Source organism: Cyprinodon variegatus, unplaced genomic scaffold (assembly GCF_000732505.1).
Source record: "Cyprinodon variegatus isolate N-32 unplaced genomic scaffold, C_variegatus-1.0 Scaffold492, whole genome shotgun sequence".
Classification (NCBI taxonomy): domain Eukaryota; kingdom Metazoa; phylum Chordata; class Actinopteri; order Cyprinodontiformes; family Cyprinodontidae; genus Cyprinodon; species Cyprinodon variegatus.
This window is the reverse complement of record NW_015150945.1, coordinates 497,690-516,468: the sequence shown is the minus strand read 5'-3', so window position 1 is coordinate 516,468 and position 18,779 is coordinate 497,690. Positions and strand designations below refer to the sequence as shown.

Here is an 18,779-nt window from a genome sequence, read left to right as displayed (position 1 = left end):
GGAGATGTTTTGAGTTTTGTCTGGACTTGGAGTATTGTTTAGCTTCAATTTGTTTAAGTTGATTGTAAATGTGTGTTATTTATTGTTTTTCCTCTAGAGGTTTAATTTAGTTTACTTCTTCACAAACAGAAAATGTAAATGTTAAAGTTTCCACCCCTTACAGGCTGATAATTCAGAAAGCTGGGTTGTTTAAATGTGGGTGTGTTTTCTTCTCTGTGTGTTTTTTTTTTCTGCTGTGATTGAAGAGAGTGGAATACTTGCCTCTCTGCTTTGAAATGTAAGAGGTCCTTTTTTGCATATATATATAAAGAAAAACAGAGTTCTATAATTTTTGGATCCAGTCTGATGCTTTTTTCCTCTTTTGGTGTGTTTTCTGGGCCTCATTGGCCATCTTAAGTCCACAAGGTTTCTGCATCTGTAGTGCAAACCTTACAGATGGATTTCACTCAGTCGGCACTTTATTTTATCTTTGCAAAGAGAGAACACTTCGTCATATGGCCCTTATTTTGCATGGTAATCAGCCCTGTTCTGATCTGGGCAACTTTCCTTCCACCTTACTTACAATAATGGAAAGTAGTTTTAAACAAATTAAAGACATTTTGGTTAAACAGTAACATATCATGAATAAACCTTGATGAAGAATCTGGCTTGTGATGGGAACACTGGAAAAACGATCTAGAAATAAGTAAAAGTTTCTTAAATTAAGTGTATTCACCCTTAATTTGAGTAGGTAAACAAGATAGTTTGCCAATGGAATGGACATTTTTACTCTTGAAATAAAAAAATAGATAATATGCACTTGTAATAAGACAATGCAATTGTGTTTTCTTATTTTAAGTGTAAATTGTCTCGTTCCATTGGCAAGATGTCACCTTTACTTCCTTAATCCAAGAACAAATGCACTTATTTTAAGAAAAAAACAACTTATCTAGATTTAGATTTTTTCCAGTGAAGTATTTCTTGTCTACAAACACCCCTCACACCCCACTTGTGTGGCTACATAGGTGATACAGACTGAGTGAAAAACTTTTTTTAGTGAGTAAAGAGCATAAATCAATATATGAAATAAGAGAAATCTAAATTGTTTTGACCACAGTCCTTTTGATAAATAAAAGATGCCTTTCTGTCCAGCCTTCCAATAGACAGTAAGACAGTTCCAGGTTTGTGGTCTAACTGGATTCAGGTGTAAAATTTGGTGGAAAGAGGACTGTGCTTGTTTCATTCTTAGCTCCAGTAAAAAGAAGGTTTGATGCAGCAGGCAGGGGCCTTTCTCTCCCTTAAAAAGGAATAAAAAACCTCAAATTTAAAAGATGGAAAATTGTATTTGACTGGGAAACAGACCTGTGACCTGGATGTACATGGTGGTCTCCTCGTGTCCCGCCATGTTTTCTGCCTTCACCGTAACCTTGTAAATGCCAGGTTTTTCATAGCGGTGCTGGATGGGCTCATCCGTCACTGTCAGGTTCTGGTAAATGGTTCGAACCCCGTCCCCGAGGTCCACCTGGTACTTTGTGCTGCTGGTGTCGCCCTGTTCAGACGGAAGAAACAGCAGCTTTAAACTGATTCCAATGACATGTTAGGGACTGGGGGAGAAGCAGCCATCCTCCTACCTGCTCCTGGTGGACAATGAATGTGACGTCGTCACCAGAAGCCACAGCCAGCATCTGGCCTTTGATGCCGACCCTCAGTCCTTTGGGAGGCAACAGAGGGCAGCTGTGCTGTTTGGCACTCTGCTGCTTGTTAAGGCCTCCTTCACAAGTGTTTGACATCACCTTCCTGTAGCTGAGAGACAGAGTTAGTCATTAAAGCATTAGCATAAAGTGCATGAAAGGTGGTTAAAAGACCATTTTAAGAAACATAAAAGTAAGCTCATAGCTAAATTAGAATAAAGAAAACATTTGCTACCTAAAGATGGAATTAGGAGGAACTACGCTTTTCTATAGCAAGAGATAAATACCCAAACATATAAGCTGCATCATCATCTACTTCTTTTACACTTTAGGTGCCTGTTATGTTATAAAGAATATGGAAAATGAAAACACTAACATTACCAGAACCATTATCTTCTGGAGAAATAAACTCTTATCTAAAAATAATAAATAAATCAGATGTTGCCAAACATTTTCACTGTTAGCCTAAAAATAACTGGCTAGCTGCTAAAAATTATCATTATTATTTCACTCAACTTTTAACATTACTATTATTAACTTTTAATATTAAATTTCTTTGAATAATATTGCACTATTATTATTATATGTATAATTATTATTATCATATATTAGTTTAAATGTATTTCTCATTAAATAGGAAATGTAATAATTTAATTGTGTATTTTACAATGTAATAGTATGATTTATAACTTAAATGATAAAACTAATGTCATATACTTTGTTAAATAAATAAATAAATATTAAATCTATCTAATATATGGTAAACCTTTGTACTGGATGATATTTTTTGGCTCTCCATAAAGTCTTACTTTACTCCTTGTTTTCTAGTGTTTAGTTTTATTTTTTCCATGTTTTATAGTCCTAGTTATTTGATTATCATTTTGTTGTTATTTCCAGTCTTCCAGGTTTCTATTTGTTGCTCTCTGCTGCCCTCTTATGTTCTCCTTCTTCCCTGGCTCTTTCCCTCTCTTGTTCTTTGCACACCTGCTCCCAGTTTCCTCATTAGCCCCCTCTTTGTCTCAGTCTCCTTTAAAAAGCCCTCTCTCTTCAGTTCCCCTTTGCTGGGTCCTCGTCAAACACCGTCAATCTTGCTCCAACTCCTTCTCTCTGAACCTTCCTCCTTATGTTTGTGATTCCCCTGATGTCTCCATGGTTTCTGGTACGTTTTGACTAGTTTTCATGTTTTGATTTTTGGTTTTTTGGATTCCTGGTTTCATGTTTGTTTGGACTTTGTTTTCTTTTTGGATTTTTGGATAACCAGCCTCTGTTTTCTGCTAACTCATTATTAAATCCACAAGAGATTCACCTCTGCCTCTGCTTTTGGGTCAACTAACCTTAGCCAAATCGTGACAATATCACAATGACTGTGAAAAACCATTGGGGGTCCCGACCCTTACTTTGGCAAGCCCTGGCCTATGATGAATCTTTCAAACATAAAGGAGTCCTCAGACAGAAAACTGATTTCTTTTTATGTTAAAACTTGTATGTTGGTTTTGGGCTGCAATGATAACATGTCTGAAAATCCACAGTGTGAAAGTGACGATATTTTTTTTTCTTTCATGTGGAAGTGTTCAAATAAGAAAGCCCAGAGAAGCGCCCTCCCCCAAAGTGAAATGTTGGTCCTCCTTCTATACTGACATCAATCCTGGAAGGGAGCTAACTTTAGCCTGCCTTGCTATCACTTCTACCATATCTGTTCCAGCATATGGGGTTATGCCACTGATGAGGGACTGGAGCATTAGGAAGTTTTATCATTTTTTTTGTTTTATCACGAGGTAAATGTCTCCACTGTGAGATCAATAAATTTTAATCATTATTATTTGTGTAAGTGGCAAAAGAAGAAGAAGAAAAATCCTTATGGAGTTGCCCCACCCTGTGAATGACTGAATGTAATGAATCCAAAGATCCAATCCTATTTGGCTGTACATCTATTTTGGCATTTGACCAATTAGATGAGCCCTTGAATGATATATTACCTGCTATAAATTAAGTAAAAAAAAATGTTAACAAGTCAAGAAAAAATGTAAAAAGCCAATTGAAAAGTTAAAAGGTAATGTTAAAAAGTTCATAAGCCTAGTTAACAATTATATTTAGAGTTATAAACTAAAAAATGTAAGTACCAGTATCAGCATAAATGCCTTTAAGGTTATGTTGTACCAAAAATCAATGTGTTTCTTTTACTCTTAAAGTGTTTTTTAGGAATTTCTTATAGAAGCACTTTTGTTATTTTTCTTAATATATTCAGGAAAGTTGGCATCTCTTGTTATTACATTGACATTGATTTTTGCCATCAAAATATAATTTTTTTTATGTTACAAAAGTAATAAGGAATCCTCCTGGATTCTAATAAACCTATTGGCTTAAAATTTTGATTCTAAAAGTATTTCACTGAGTTCCCTTAAAAAAGGGTTAATATAAAAATCTATCCAATTATGATCTTCTAGGTTTTACTTTGCTTCAGAACATCCCTGCTTGCCTTGAGCTTATATTAACTGTGAAAGTGTACTTACCCAGTGCTAGATTCGTAATTTTGTCCAAGGTGGCAGTTTTCCGGGGGTGTTTCTGGATCATACCAGAAGTCAGGGAAACATCGGTCGCCCTCTGTGTAAGATCGCTCAAAGCCGTAATCACTGCATGGAAACCAAAGTTACAGCAACAATCAGAGTCACAGACGGTTGTAGAGACTCCAGAATTTCTTTTCTTATTCATGGTTTGTTTGTGTCTAATTTGCAGCTGACCAGATGAAGTCTTTGTCAGTACACTGGCAGGGCTTCGTAGTGAGAGCAGAGGTGTAGCTTTTGCCTTTGATGCAGAAGGAGTTCTCCTTTCTTCGTCTGAAAGTCCTCTCCTGGCCCATTATGCATCTTTCTCCCTGAGGGTGATAGAAGCACACCAAAACACTCACAAACCACTTCTGCATGAGCATTTTCTTTCTCCTCTGGGATCCTAAACCAATCTCATTATGTTAACAGAAATTACAAAGTCAGAGAATTGAAGTAACCCCTGTTGTGTTTACGACTTTAAGTTGGATTTACCTGCAGGTCTGTGAGCTGCCAGGCCTCGTAATCTGACTCGGTGCACTGACGTGTGAAGGACTGCCTGAAGTCCACTTTAACCAGCTCCCAATCAGACCTGTAGCTGATGTGGCCAAAAACACTGAAAATAGACCAAGGCACACATGTTTAAATAATAAACTTGTTGCTTCAGGGAAGTGCAGCTTTTCCAGTGTTTGACTTGGCTTGTTCAATTTGTTTTCATTCATTAATAATGTAGAAAAAAAGAGGGAAAAATCCACCAGTAGTTCAACTCCAGGGATGATTATTTAAGCTGTCTTACAATAACATGAGCATTCAGGTTCACAGTAATAAAGCCTCCCTGACACACATGGCAATCATCCACTAGATGGCGGTGTTCTACAATGTAACACAGGGCCTTTAGCTGCTGTGTCTCAGTGGATGTCGCAGCATCTCTTTTAAAAGCAGACTGATGTGACTCAAGCCCGTGACTTCAACATATGTTACCCTGCCAGTGGTAACATATCACTATATTAAAGAACAAGGTGAGCATGACTCCTACTGTCCTCACTGGCTTTACTGTATGAAGAGGACCTGGTGTTTGTCTACCTGATGCAATTATAAGAGCCAAACAGTATTTCAACCCCTTCATTATTTTTCACATGTTGCCATAGGGATTTAACAATTTAATAAACTTTCCAAATTGTTTTATTTTTAAAGGCTTTTAAGAGGAAATATTGCCTTTTGCATCATGGAGTAACCTACATATGTTTTTTCTTTGCCTTCACTGCTTCTGCTTTGCCTTCTACCTGCATGGGTTGCGCCCATTTCATTTCTGCTGTATAACCCCACTTCTGGCAACTGGGCTGTCTTTACGAACTTTGAAGAAACACATTTAGACATCTTACACATTAAGTAAAAAGACATTCTGCATAAGGCAAAGCATTTGCTTCTATGGTTTAGCCGTTGTTTCATTGAAATTTAGCAATGAACACACAATAATATCACAAAACTGAATAGAAAATAAGAATTAACAATGCAAGCTTATGTAACGCATGCCAGTTACATCACCTTAAATGGTCACACAATTATCTCCAACCCATCGTTGGAAAGGTCTGAGCCTCTAGTTTCCAATGACGCCAACCATTAGGGGCTGTGGCTAAAAATGAATACCTGATGTTGTGTTCCTCCTGCAGAGTCATACATTTCAGCTGGAATTTTAACTCTCATTTTTTTTGTTTACACAGCCATAAAACAAAAAGCATTTGTGAAAAAAAATTATTTTGAAGCATGTTTTAGAAATTTTAAAGCCCCTTTTGAAAGGCGTGAAGGATGAAACACCATGTGACTGTGTTTTGGCCATTTCTATAAGTAGGTAAACCTAGTAACAGGCCCGCCAGGATTAAGGAGTTAAAAGAGCCAATTTGTTTCAGAAAAGATTGATTTCTGCATCGTAATCGGACAAAGTAGCTGTGTGGATTACTGAGCAGGCACAGCAAGGTCAAGAGAGGTGCCTCCTGGAGGAGGGGGTGGGTAACAATTGCATTATATAGACTTAGCTTGGCCACTGTTTTTTCTTGAAAAGGGAAGAACTTGGGAGGGATAATCGCGAATAAAGTGTAATACAACTTTGTGCATGATCCTGATAAAGCAATAGCATAATATCATAGGTAAAAGCTCAAATAGTCAACAAGAAATGCTTGCAAACATCTAAACAACTGGTAAATAATCAAACACTAAGACTTATAAATTGTTCAGCAAAGGGCCGCTCAGTGAAGCAGTTTTTAGCACTGTAACCAAGCATATTTGTGCAGTTTGTTTGTTTCTCCCTGTATTGGCCTTATCTGTGTACTCCAGCCTCCTCCAAGGTCTAAAAAAACATTGAATTGGTAAACTGTATGTCTGTGGGATGGACTAGCCACTTGTCCAATGTGTAGCTGGTTAGAATTAGGAAACGCTTAACTTAGGGGGAGTAGTGGCCTAGATGTTAGGGCATAGAGCTTGGAATCCTGAGGTTCTGATTTCGAGGCCCTACCCTCATAGACTGCCACTCTGGGTCTCTGAGCAAGGCCTTTAACCCCAAACTGCTCCCCGGGTGCCGCACAATGGCAGCCCACTGATCCCCAAAAGGGGATGGGTTAAATGCAGAGAGTTAATTTCTCCATTGTGAGGTCAACAAAGTTCAATTTCGAATTTCTTATTTTTACCAGAAGGAACGTGGAAACCTCTGCATGCCTTCTGAGCCTCTGTGCTTCCATATATCAGCACCAAGGTTCAAAAGCTTGGCAGATGTGAGCTCTTGTTTTTCCTGCTTTTTTGTCTTTTGATTGTCTTAAATCTAAAATAATTTAACACTATAGCCAGCTCTATTACAGAGCTACTAGGACCCGACTATCCTTGAGCTTCGTCTCACCTGACTTCAACCAACTGTTGCTGGACAGAATACTACGTGCCTGACATTGTAACCAGAAGTCAAACTTTATATATTTACTTTCTTCAGTTGTATTATTTAGAAAAAATGTAGTTGTCACTATGCCGTTCAGTCTTTTAATGGTTTGTTTTTCCAACATTATAGGAATAATGACAAATTTTGGAGCAGATAAAAATAACTAAATTCAGTCTCCAGATGTTTAAAAGTTAGGCAGAAATGTAACCCGACAGACTTGCAGCCATCAGTGGAGTGAAAGGTAGATCTAAAAAAAAAAATACTAAAATTGTTGGGATCTGGAGGTCTGTCCACTTTCTCCACCAGAGGGCGCACTGGATCTCCTGGAGCCGGAGCTGATTGCCACCACAGCTCATTTGCTAATCAGGAGACCAGTATATAAGGAGGCAGAGGACATCACTCCAGTGCCAGAGTGTTTGCCAGTTATGGTTAGCAAGCCTGAGCCAACCTGCCTGTCTAAATCTTTGACTCCCTGAAAACCTGAACCTGATCTGTTTTGTCTTCTCTGCTTCCCAGGTTGAACCTGTCTGAAACCAGAAACCCTTGAAGAGTTTCTCTGTTGGAAATCTGTCAGTCTGATCTCTGAAGACCCCTGCAGAATCAAACCTGTCAAAGACCTGCCTGCCCGGTTTCTGAAGAATTTGAAAGGGAAACTCAAACCTGTTGTCTGCAAAACTCTCAAACCAAGCTCTGCCTCTGCCAAGCCCTCTGCCTGCCAACAGCCTCTGGACCCTCCTGGTTCCTCCTTTCTGCCGCTCTGCTCAAACTCCAGATCAGGTACAGACCTGCACTCTCTCACCCAGCAAATTACTTGGACTTCAGCTAACCACTCTGTCCCCCTCTGCAGTGAACCCAGTCGAGACTAGTCCCGGATCTGATAACCCTGGATGTGTTTATAGATTGTGTTTTTCTTAAATAAACCTTAGAACTTTTTCCCTGTCTGATGAGTGTTCTGCACGTGGGTTAGGAACCTGAAACCAAACATGACAAAAATGGGTGTTTAATAAAGGTGCAGACCATTCCACAAATCAGAAAAATCTTCCTTATCTCAATTACAGTAGCAGCTATTCAAAATGGCCCTTCCCAGTCAAAAGCCAGCCGAATGGCAGCAAAATCCCCTCCAATTTCCAGCCACTGGTCGTCTCATGGGCGTGCATATTTTTTTTACTCTGACTCCACCCTTTCACTGAATTACAGGGTCTAACCAGGGGACAATACTTCTCTTTACATCTTAATGTCCTCAAATCATGATAGAAAGAAGTGTAGGGAACTAGCCAATGACCAGCCAAGGACCCATCAAGGAAAGTGGGGAAACATTGAATGGCTACTACTGCATCTGCCTATTGAAACCACAAACAAGTGTTTTAGGTTGCAGCACATAAATGCAAATATCCATGGGGTATGCTTATTTTGAGAAGCCTCTAAATCAGTGGCTCTGTTATCAATAAACATTAGATTTACTGTGACATTTCCTGAATGTCACCTAGGGAAATCAAATGGTTTATGCAGTTCATTGTTACTTTGGATGTTTCTATGCAACCTGCTTCCAACTCCTGCACTGTAGATCTCACAGGAGCCAAAAGCTTAAATACACAGCTGTTTATCAAAGCCCCAAACTGGATCCCCTGTTTACGCGCACGCTTTATAATGAGTTCTGCTGTCCTTCTTTCTCTAAAACCAAAATATGCTCCCTTAGTTAGCAAATGACATTGCCCTAATTATTAAAGTAGGACTTAATTCTTTATCTACGCTCTGACTCCAACCAGCCTCAGAGTTAATTTAACATGTTTGTGTTTTTAGTGGTGAATTGGCACTTCAGAGCCTCTAGAGCTCTATCAGTGGACAAACAACACTTGAAAAGAACCAGGTGAAAACAACTCAACACCCATTAATGGGTCCTCTCGTTAAAGAACACAGAGATAAAGCCAGTGGAGGAGCCATCTGGTTCCAAAAGGATGCAGAGACGGGTCCTGGGAATGTTGTTTGTTGAGAAAGCAAATGAGGAGTGAGCTGGGAGAATGATCCCATGCAGCATTGGGTATTTTTTTTATTATAGATTGTTCCATCAGTATTGTTCATCTGTCCAGTCTATGATCTGACCAGCTGTCTTTAGTATGAGTCCAAGATAAGCACCGTCCCCCTACCCACCTGTCCTTGTTGCTAAGTCACTGCTAAAAGACTTCATTATGGGATGGCAGACTGTGCCATCAAAAAACTCTGCGGCTAAGAAATAGAGCCTGGCAAATATGTCGGACATCAGCTGCCCTCAAAAACCCTCCAACCCTATCTTTCCAGATCCAGACCAGGAGCATTCACGCCTGGGTGCCTGGCCCATCGATGTTGAAGGTAATTGTGAGTGAACCTGTATGCTGAAGCCTCTTGTGTGTGTTGGTTTGTATCTCAGAGTTTGTGGCCTTTTCTTTGCCCCTTCTCAGTGGATTACCTTTGTAAGATGGCCTTATCTGTAAACCTGCGCGTAGCGTCTGAGGTGATGTGAGAGGTTTCACTTCAGTTCACTTTCAGATGGAGGGATTAGTGAAAAAGAAGGGCAGACTTTGGGCTTGAAAAAGATCTGAAGTCTTGAAGTTTATAGGTTATAGTTTGAGGATGATTTTCTACTGATATCCTTTTCAAACAGATGTATTATCATAAAATTAAATAGTTCAATAGCAGATTACACTAAATCAAAGATGTCAGGATCCAGACCTTGAGGGCTTCTGTTCTTAACTAATTTGGGGTCCAGTGAGTCTTTTGATTTACTTTTGCATATTTGTTTTTCTCTTACTTTTATTGTGAGCTGTGATTACTGTGTCTTGTATGTTTTTTAGTGTTATCTTTCATTTTGAGTTTTTTTGCAGTTAGGATTTATTTGTTTACTTTAGGAAGGATCCTTCTAGAATGTCATTGCCAAAACTAATAACACTATTATTAATTGTGCTATTTAGGTCTTGCAATACTAGTTGATTTATGTTCACGTTCTTTTTTTAGTTTAATATTTACCTATATAGTTTATTCTTTAGTCTATTTTCTTTTATTTATTTAAATTATGCTTCTTTCTTTACTGGTTCCATTTCTACATTTAAAAAAAATACTTTTTAATACACGGTTTTGCCCCCATCTGCTTGTCTACATTTGGGTCTATTGAAGCTCCATGGTTTCTGACAGAATTAATATTATTGTGAAAATATTTCACGCTAAGCTAATGCTGGCCTTTAATGGTTTTATATATGAGGGAATTCTATGCAATTCTATTTGCAGTCAAATAACATGGGATCTAAAGGGAAATAAAAAAACAAAACAAATCTAGAAATAAAACTTCTCAAAAGCAGATTGTTTAGAATCACTGAGTAGGGTTTTTTCTCTTCAAATTTTATGTTTATTAATTATTAAAAATGGGCTGCTCAGTTGTGCAGTGGTTAGCACTGCTGCCTTGCAGCAAGGAGGTCAAACAAGTAGGGTTAAATTCCTGTCCCTGGGTCTTTCTGTGTGCAGTTTGCATATTCTTCCTGTGGATGCGTGCATCTCCGGGTACTCCGGCTTTCTTCCATAGTCCAACAACATCACTGTTAGCTAAATTGGCTTTGGTAAATTCTCCTTAGGTGTGAGTGTGTGTGTGAATGGTTGTTTGTCCTATTTATCACTGTGTTTCCCTGCGATGGACTGGCGACCTGTCCAGGATAAACCCCACCGCTCACCCGTAGACAGCTGGAGCACCAACACCCCTCGCAACCCCGCTTGGGATAAGTGGGATTAAATGGATGCATAGATTTATTAAAAAATGCCTTCAGGAATGTAGAGAATGTCTATAAAATTCAGTTTGAGAAGAATTACTTTATCATGCAGTAAGTCAAAGTGAAAAACAGAAAGTTGAAAAAATAAAATACATTTTTTAAAAAACATTTCATATCTGGATTACATTTTTTCTCAAATTTTGATTTACAAAGTGTGTTATTTGCGTGCAACAATAGTGGGGCATAATTCACTTCATATCAGTTTGGCCGAACAGGCTAATGTAGAAGGAACGTTTCCAAAAGATAAATATCTATGATTTACAGATAACTTGTAAAACGCTTAATATTCAGTATTGCTGTAATGGGGACCATTTATCCTGTTTAATATGCATAAGGAATAATATGTCTTAAAAAAGCATGGTTCTGTCATATCTCAACAGCTGGCAAAGAACCAACATGGAGAAATGCATGAAAGGCGTACACAAAAAAAAAACAAAAAAACAACACATCCCAAACTGTATGGGTGAAAAATGTCAGAGTGTACAGAAGAGACAGGAAGGAAGGCCATGTGGCTGATTGGTCTTTTTCTCCCTTCAACCTCCACTGTAACGGCAATTTAGAGGTCAAGACAGAGAGGAGAGCTCTGAGGCAAATCAGGTGTGAGACCAGCTGCAGTTAGCACCACGAAATTGGTTGCCCCGCTCCAACAAATCGAGAAAGAATCATTGGGATGGAAGAGTAACGTAAACCCCCCGTCAGACAACTCATCAGAAATAAGCAGCCTGTGTGAGAAGAGCTCTGAGAGTTTCGGTAGACAGTATTTGACAGCACTCTGAAAAAAAGAAATCCATAACATCCATTTAGCATTATGTTTTTTTCTAAGTGTTCCGAATGAGAAACACACTTGTCTCTTTCTATAAAGAAAATAAATCCCTTAACTCTTCTCACAGGCTGTGGAAATCCTATCCTTTAAAAAAAGAATCTTCTTTCTTCCAGACCAGTTCAGGGTTGTTGGTATAGAGATTAGGAAATGATCCTACAAAATACAGAGATCATGATTGAAGATATGCTAAATGACTGCTTGCTAATGGGAATAGGACTGGGCTCCTGTTAATGATGATTCAATCTTTGATCCACAGAAATGTAGCTTGTGAAAGAGGACAAGTAGGAGCAAGCTACAGAAGAAAACGTGTATTTAGAAAGGCAAAACGTTTTTCCAAGCTGATAGGCTATAAAAAGATATGAGGAAAAGAATCTCTCTGTCCTGAAAAAATGTAAACAATTTTAGTTAACAATTTAAAATCAACTTTTTGAACTTTGAGCATGCCCAAAATGGTATTTGGTATCTGGATGACTCAAGCATGTCTGAGTAATTCTCATATATTCCATCTTATAAGCCTCCCTGTTTTTGAAAACCAAGTAGCTATAACCGTCATAGCTGTATAGTGTTAACCCCCTGCGGAAGCACCAACCTTAATTGCACTTAAATGCCCACTTTCTCTGACCAGTGATGAAAAAGAAAGCCTTTTAACAGTGAATCTGCACAGTGACAGCAACTGTTCTTTTTTAACTATTGTCTAAGTACAGAAAGTGCCTGTTTTAACTGCTGAAATCTTCAGACTTTGTTCAGCCTTCTTATATAAGTGTCAAAATTTGCAGAAATGGGGTGATGATGAAATGGGCACACAGGGTAAGGCATCACAGTGAAGGCAAGGGTCTTTCTTCTGGTTTAGATCCATAATACCAAAGGCAATATTTCATAATAGATATGCCTGTAACTGACACTATATCCAACCTCTGAAGCCAATTCCCCTCCACCATGGATTACAGTGTCCAAGTTGCAGGCCTTTTACTTTTTTTTTTACTTACGTCATAACAAGGGTCTCATCTCCTGGTTCACTGAGAAGTCCGTCGACGAACACAGACGTGCTGGTAAAGTTGTGAATGTTCCATGTTCTCCCTTCATCAATACTAAACCTAAGGAAAGAAAAGGAGTATTTAAAGTCATTGGTACTCGGATGTATGTTAAACTTTTTTAGGTTAACATGTATAAAGGATTATAGCAACTTGGTAATTATACGCAGGTTGTGTGACACTTCATGGAGTCTGTGCTGAGGGGAGTATTTTAAGCTATATTCATATTTAATCCACCCTTCAATAACAATAGGACCTGATGGATGTGATTTAAGTCCCCTGTCGCACATTGCAGATTTATCCAACGTATGTCTAACAGCCCAGAATCTCCTAAAACGCTGGCACACACTGAACTTTCTAGGAATTTTTAAAAATTTTGGGGGTATAAATAGAGTAATCATGATGAGTTAGGTGTGTATGTCCAATGACAACCTAACCTATGCATGATGAACAGCAGCGTAATGCCCATGGAATGATGCACAAGCCAGTGTCCTGAGGGGGGCAGTGATGCGCCCGGAGGCATCCTGTCTGCATAAAAAGATGTCTTTGATCACAGTATCAAACTACCTGCTGTTTACCACCTCTCAAAAAAAAAAGAATAAATAAAAACAAAAAAAGTAAAATAAAGAAAGAGGGTTTGCAGATTCAGCATCATGTATGCTAGGAAGTTTGTTGGTCGTGGGAGTCAATGCAGGGAGGATCCATCACACTCGCCTTCTCTCTCACCATATGGCTCCAGGCAACCGTCAGTTCTCCTCCAGGCTTCAACCCTAATGGGGTTGAAGCCTGGAGGAGAACTGACGGTTGCCTCCTGTGAACCAATTTCATACCAAAACGCTGCGTTTATCTGGAACACGTCAGATTCGTTGATACGCATTGCAAATAAGTTATGCACAAGTTACTCATGGGTTTTCGATAAGCTAGACGCCACCACTCATGAGTAACTTACACTTAACATATGTCGACGATCAGATAACTTACCTGTAACTTATGCCCCATATATGTTATATGCTGGCATACGTCAGGAAATTTTGAGCATGTTCAAAATTTGTTAACATAATCGCCAAATGTCGACATGTGACGTGCTTCAGCGTATTTCAGCGTTCTCATAATTTATACAAAAAGTATCCATAACTTATCCAACATATGCCAGCGTTTTTGGCAGATCTTTCATACATCAGGCATACGCTGTCTAAATTGGTCTGACAGGGGCATCATCCTTTAAAACACTTCCTGCCAAAAATGAGTTACAAATTATGGGAATAGATATCCGTTCCTTCTTCTGCACTGGAACAACTGATAGAAGAAATTTCAGGGAAAGAAGCAACAAAACAACAAACAAACAAAAAAGACCTATAGTAACTTAGCTCTAAAAACTTAAAACATAAAATACAACTTCTATCTGCCGGCGTATATCCACCCAACTCCCTAGATGGAACCCAAGTCTCACATCTTAATCTCCTTGGATCAGTGAACAATTAATGTTTCATTTCTGGTCTTATAATAGTGAGGGGGCCAAGCAAAGACCTACCAGACAGGTACAGGTCAAATGTGCAAAGTATGCACATTTCATCAAGCAAATCAAAAGCCTTGGGCTGTTATTAAAAATTTACTAAACCTGTTATCTTATGCATCTAAAAATGTTTCATGTGGTATTCCTTTGTATTCAGGTGGTTTTACAAGTTTATTATAATACAGTCCTCTGTAATGAGGAGGACTACACACTTTACAAAGAGCCTTTGATGTTCTTCGTGACCTACACTAGCTTTAGAGCAAGGGTGGTGATGAATTTTCTCCAAAGGCCAAACGAATAACTGCTTGTTTCCAAGAGCCAGAGAGCTAAAGGATACCAATAATTACGGAAATGTACTTTATCCTAAACTCCAAATATGACTTTGATTAACTGCTGAACATTGTAATTAAACAATTATATTTACTTTTTCATACTCATAGTATATTAAGTGTTTTGCTGCATGTTGTATAATCCTGGAGAAAAGCAGTCCATTCTTTACAGAGTTTACCTTTACTTATCCTTTGACTTTAGCCAATAATGATACATCTCTTCACATTAGAAAGCTGGATAATAACTGTATTCCTAATAACACCCTCTGGAAATTTTTGTTTATTGCAAGAATTTATACCCAATAGGGTATAAATGCTCACTAATAGGGTATAAATGCTCACTAATAGGGTATAAATGCTCACTAATAGGGTATAAATACTTATTAACATGCAAAGGTATAAATTCTAGCAACTAGATAAACACCCTATAATTGTTTTCCAATCATTTTTTTACTTGATATCAATAGTGTGCACTCTAATATAGTAATTGTGACTGAGTTGTCAAGGTAACTGGCCACACCAAAAACGCTGGAAAAAGCTTATAGTAAATCAGCTGCTGCTCATTATTCCTCGTGAAGGTCTAGCCTGACATATGAAACCCTAATAATGGCGGACAATAGCAGATATCCCAAGTCTCCCAGAAGTTCCGGGAGATTCCCTGATGTCGATAGTTGTTCACAGATGTCCCCGAATTTGATAAATTATCCCGGATTTTAGACTATGTGGAGTGGTATTTTTTTTTAAATGCGAGTGAGAGCGTGCAGGCAATACAACGATTTATTTATCTTTTAGATTAGCAATATACTAATTTCACATTCTATGGTTATCCCTAAACTGTTTAAAACTAATTGAAAACAAAACAGACATGATCTTCTTTAAGAACTCTGCAAAGGAGGCCCTTTATGCTTCCACCCCTAACATTACATGTGATTGGGACATTGGTTTTTAAGGTTAAATCTGGTCGGTCTGTCATAGTCTTGATTATGTCTAAAAATTATTGTTGAAAATTTGGTTGTGTTTGGTCGGTCTAAATTGGTCCCACTTTAGGCCAAAAATAGACATTGAAAATATGTTGCAAACCCAGTTTTCAATGTCTTTGCAACAATCTGAAAATTATGGCTTTTAACCTTCCACTTTTCAACCAAATGTAGATTTGGACATTAATCATGTCGTCTTTTCAATGTCTTTTAAGCAGTTTTTGCTTGGTGGGACTGTTGTAAGGATAATATTTACCAAGTTTTGGACTTTACCATAGATTGGACTCCTGCAGCTGTCTCTACTTTGGCTTGGACTAGTCCTCAGTTAATTGCCTCCAGTTGGTACAAAATGCTGCATCTCATTTACTGACTAGTATGAAAAGAAATGAGCACATTACCCCAATGTTGTCTTCTTTTCACTGACTTCCTGTCTCCTTTAGGATTCAATTTAAAATAGAACTTTTTGTTGTTACATCTTTACATGGTCTTACCCCCTTTCAGCCAATCCATCTTCTGTCAATTCATGCTCCAAAAAGGAACAATGGGGTCTTGGGCTCAGTTAATGCTTTTCAATCTAAGGTTATTTTCCTGAGGAGACAGTCTGCCTTTTAGCACTAAATCTGCACAAACTCTGGAACATTTAAAATAACTTTTAAAGATTAATCTTTATAAGCTAGCTTTCAGATGCAGTGACCAAAACACTTTTATTTTTTTAAGTAGTTACCCTTCTTCATAGTTTTTCATTAAAACTTCTATCCCAGCTGTTTTGTTGGTTTTGCAAGTTGGTTTGATTCATTTGTTCTGCTGTTTATGTGCTTTATTTTTATCCTGCTTTTCCTTCAAAGCTTTTAAAGCCCGTTGTGTGTCTAGAACAATTTTAAATAACCTATAAATACATTTTTACTTAAACCAGATTGGTACAACATTCAGAAGGCTCCTTATAGTTTCAAAAATAAGAGTCTTTTTGATCTGAATTGACTTTTCTGGTTTCTTCAGATTAAGAACTTAAAGAACGAACAATATTAAAAGGCTTAACATGCAAATCTACTTTGAGTTAGTAGTTTACTTATTTTTTTGGTCTAAATAATATTGAATAATAATAAGAGGAGCCATCTGCTCTTCTTTTGTCACCGTGCCAAAGATTTCAGCCGTCGACAGCGGCAGCAGGGCTGAGAAAGTGTGACTGTGTGATGGAGAGGGATCAATGAGGAATCAAGCAGTGTCTCGCTTACACAACAAGGCTGTATGTTTTAATGATGCTCTTACCGGGACGACAATAAGATAATCAGCAGTGAACACGCACAGCAAGAGGAAAACAGAATAGATCAACAGAGCTACTAAGGAGGCAGTTGCTAAGCCTCATTATGCCTCAAAGAAAAGCTGAATCTCACGACGTTGGAGGTCTCTTTTCTGACAACAGAACCTGTTGGGTGCTGAAATCGGGGGGGGGGATTGTAATTGTTTGAAATTGCTGCTTCTAACGTTCAGGTGTGCCGCTGATGAAAAGCGGTTTTGAATTTCTGAAGCTCTTTTATTTTCCTCCTGATTCCCTGTTATTTCTGTGATACTGAAGAAATGTTATGTAATGATGAGACTTTGGTGACCGAGTCTTTTGCTCAAACTCTGGGTAAGTTTAGTCAGATAATGACATGACCAGAGAGGCTTAGATACATATGCCACAATGCCACATATGATTTTGTATTCTAAAAAACAAAAACAAAGAATCAAGAATTTCCCCAATGTGGGACAATAAAGAGATTTTTTCTATTCTACAATGGTAATCTGTCAGTCATTCAGGCTCTCTTATATTCTCTCAGAGCAGATAACAGAAAACCCTGCTTGAGATGTTCTGAAGTGTTCTTGCTTTGTCAGATCTCGAGCTGATCTGATAATAAAAGTCTAAAGAGATCTCAATCAAGCAGAGCACCTTTGGCCTGCGCTCAAACAGCACGTTATGGATTTGCAGCGGACAAATCGGCAGCAGCTGAATTTTGCTTTCATGTGAGTATTTGACAATATCTCTGAGGAATAATCCATTGATTAATCTCTGTCTTGAAGAGTTAGGCAAGCTTTGACAGCTGGGTCCATTCCAGCAGGGCATGGGTGGTTCTAGACAGGAGTCAACAGCAGCCAGTAACCCTTTAGAACAGGTCATAGCCCCTGTTATGGCCCTTGTACTGAAGTCACTGCACTTTTTTTTCCAATAGAATAAAATTTTTTACATTCAAAATGAGAAAAAAAACACATTAATATAATAATATTGTAATGGGAACATACAATGAGGAAAATAAGTTCTTTATTGTAAATTGAAAATAAGTTGAGTTGTTTAAACACTCCGCTTTTCCACCTTTATTGATCAGTTTTTGCAGTGCAATAAAAAAATTATTTCAAATTATATATGTTGACAGAACAAAAGCTATTATTTGAACAATCTACACTGCAAAAAAATTATATCTAAATAAGTCAGCTTTTCTTAAAATAAGTGGATTTGTTCTCGAATTGAGGAGGTAAGTGAGACACTTTGCTCATGGAACAAGACAATTTAGATTTAAAAATAAGTAAAAAAAATTGCATTGTCTTATTTCGAGCGCATATTATCTAATTATCTTAATGGAAGAGTAAAAACTACTTATTCCATTGGCAAATTATCTTATTTACTTACTCAAATTAAGGATGAATGCACTTAATTTAATAAATGTTTACTTATTTCTAGTCTAGATTGATTTTGCAGTGTAATTGTACCTTTACAAAATACCTAAAAGGCACCGTGGATTGTGTGACCTAAAGAGTTGACTTATATGAGTCATGTTAAATGATTCCTCAGGCCAATATACAGCGCTTGACGCTATCAATGCTACGAGCGCGGATCTCCACTTGAAATACCAACTATGTAAGTTGGGAAAAGACGCAGCGTTGTTGGCTAGGTCATGTGACCTGGAAGAACGTCTCGCTTTACAGCCACAGGCTCTTATATAGTCATGGAGCTAAGGCTTTTGCTCTACCATTTTCCACCTGCTCTACTACTGGTCATGGCTGAGGCAAGGAAAAAGCTTAAACCTTCAGAGAAGGCTAAAAAGTGAAAACATTGTGTGTGAGGAAAAACAAGAGTAGATCTAGGAAAGAAGTTTGTGCATTGGAGCAGGCTGAAAAGATTAAGTCAAATGCAAAACTGATTCTGTTTTCCC

At 38.1% G+C, this 18,779-nt stretch overlaps 1 protein-coding gene across 3 annotated transcripts in view; it reads right to left on the bottom strand.

Moving 5' to 3' along the window:
* LOC107094590 (VPS10 domain-containing receptor SorCS2-like) overlaps positions 1-18,779 on the bottom strand; it is a 49,496-nt gene that overhangs the window by 16,885 nt on the left and 13,832 nt on the right. For all 3 annotated transcript variants that reach the window (XM_015390300.1, XM_015390301.1, XM_015390302.1), the window contains exons 6-11: positions 12,731-12,838; positions 4,706-4,826; positions 4,409-4,542; positions 4,181-4,300; positions 1,611-1,782; positions 1,342-1,528 (exon numbers count right to left, since the gene is read on the bottom strand). In XM_015390300.1, coding sequence (XP_015245786.1) covers positions 1,342-1,528; positions 1,611-1,782; positions 4,181-4,300; positions 4,409-4,542; positions 4,706-4,826; positions 12,731-12,838 — 842 coding nt within the window. The remainder of the gene's footprint in view (positions 1-1,341; positions 1,529-1,610; positions 1,783-4,180; positions 4,301-4,408; positions 4,543-4,705; positions 4,827-12,730; positions 12,839-18,779) is intronic.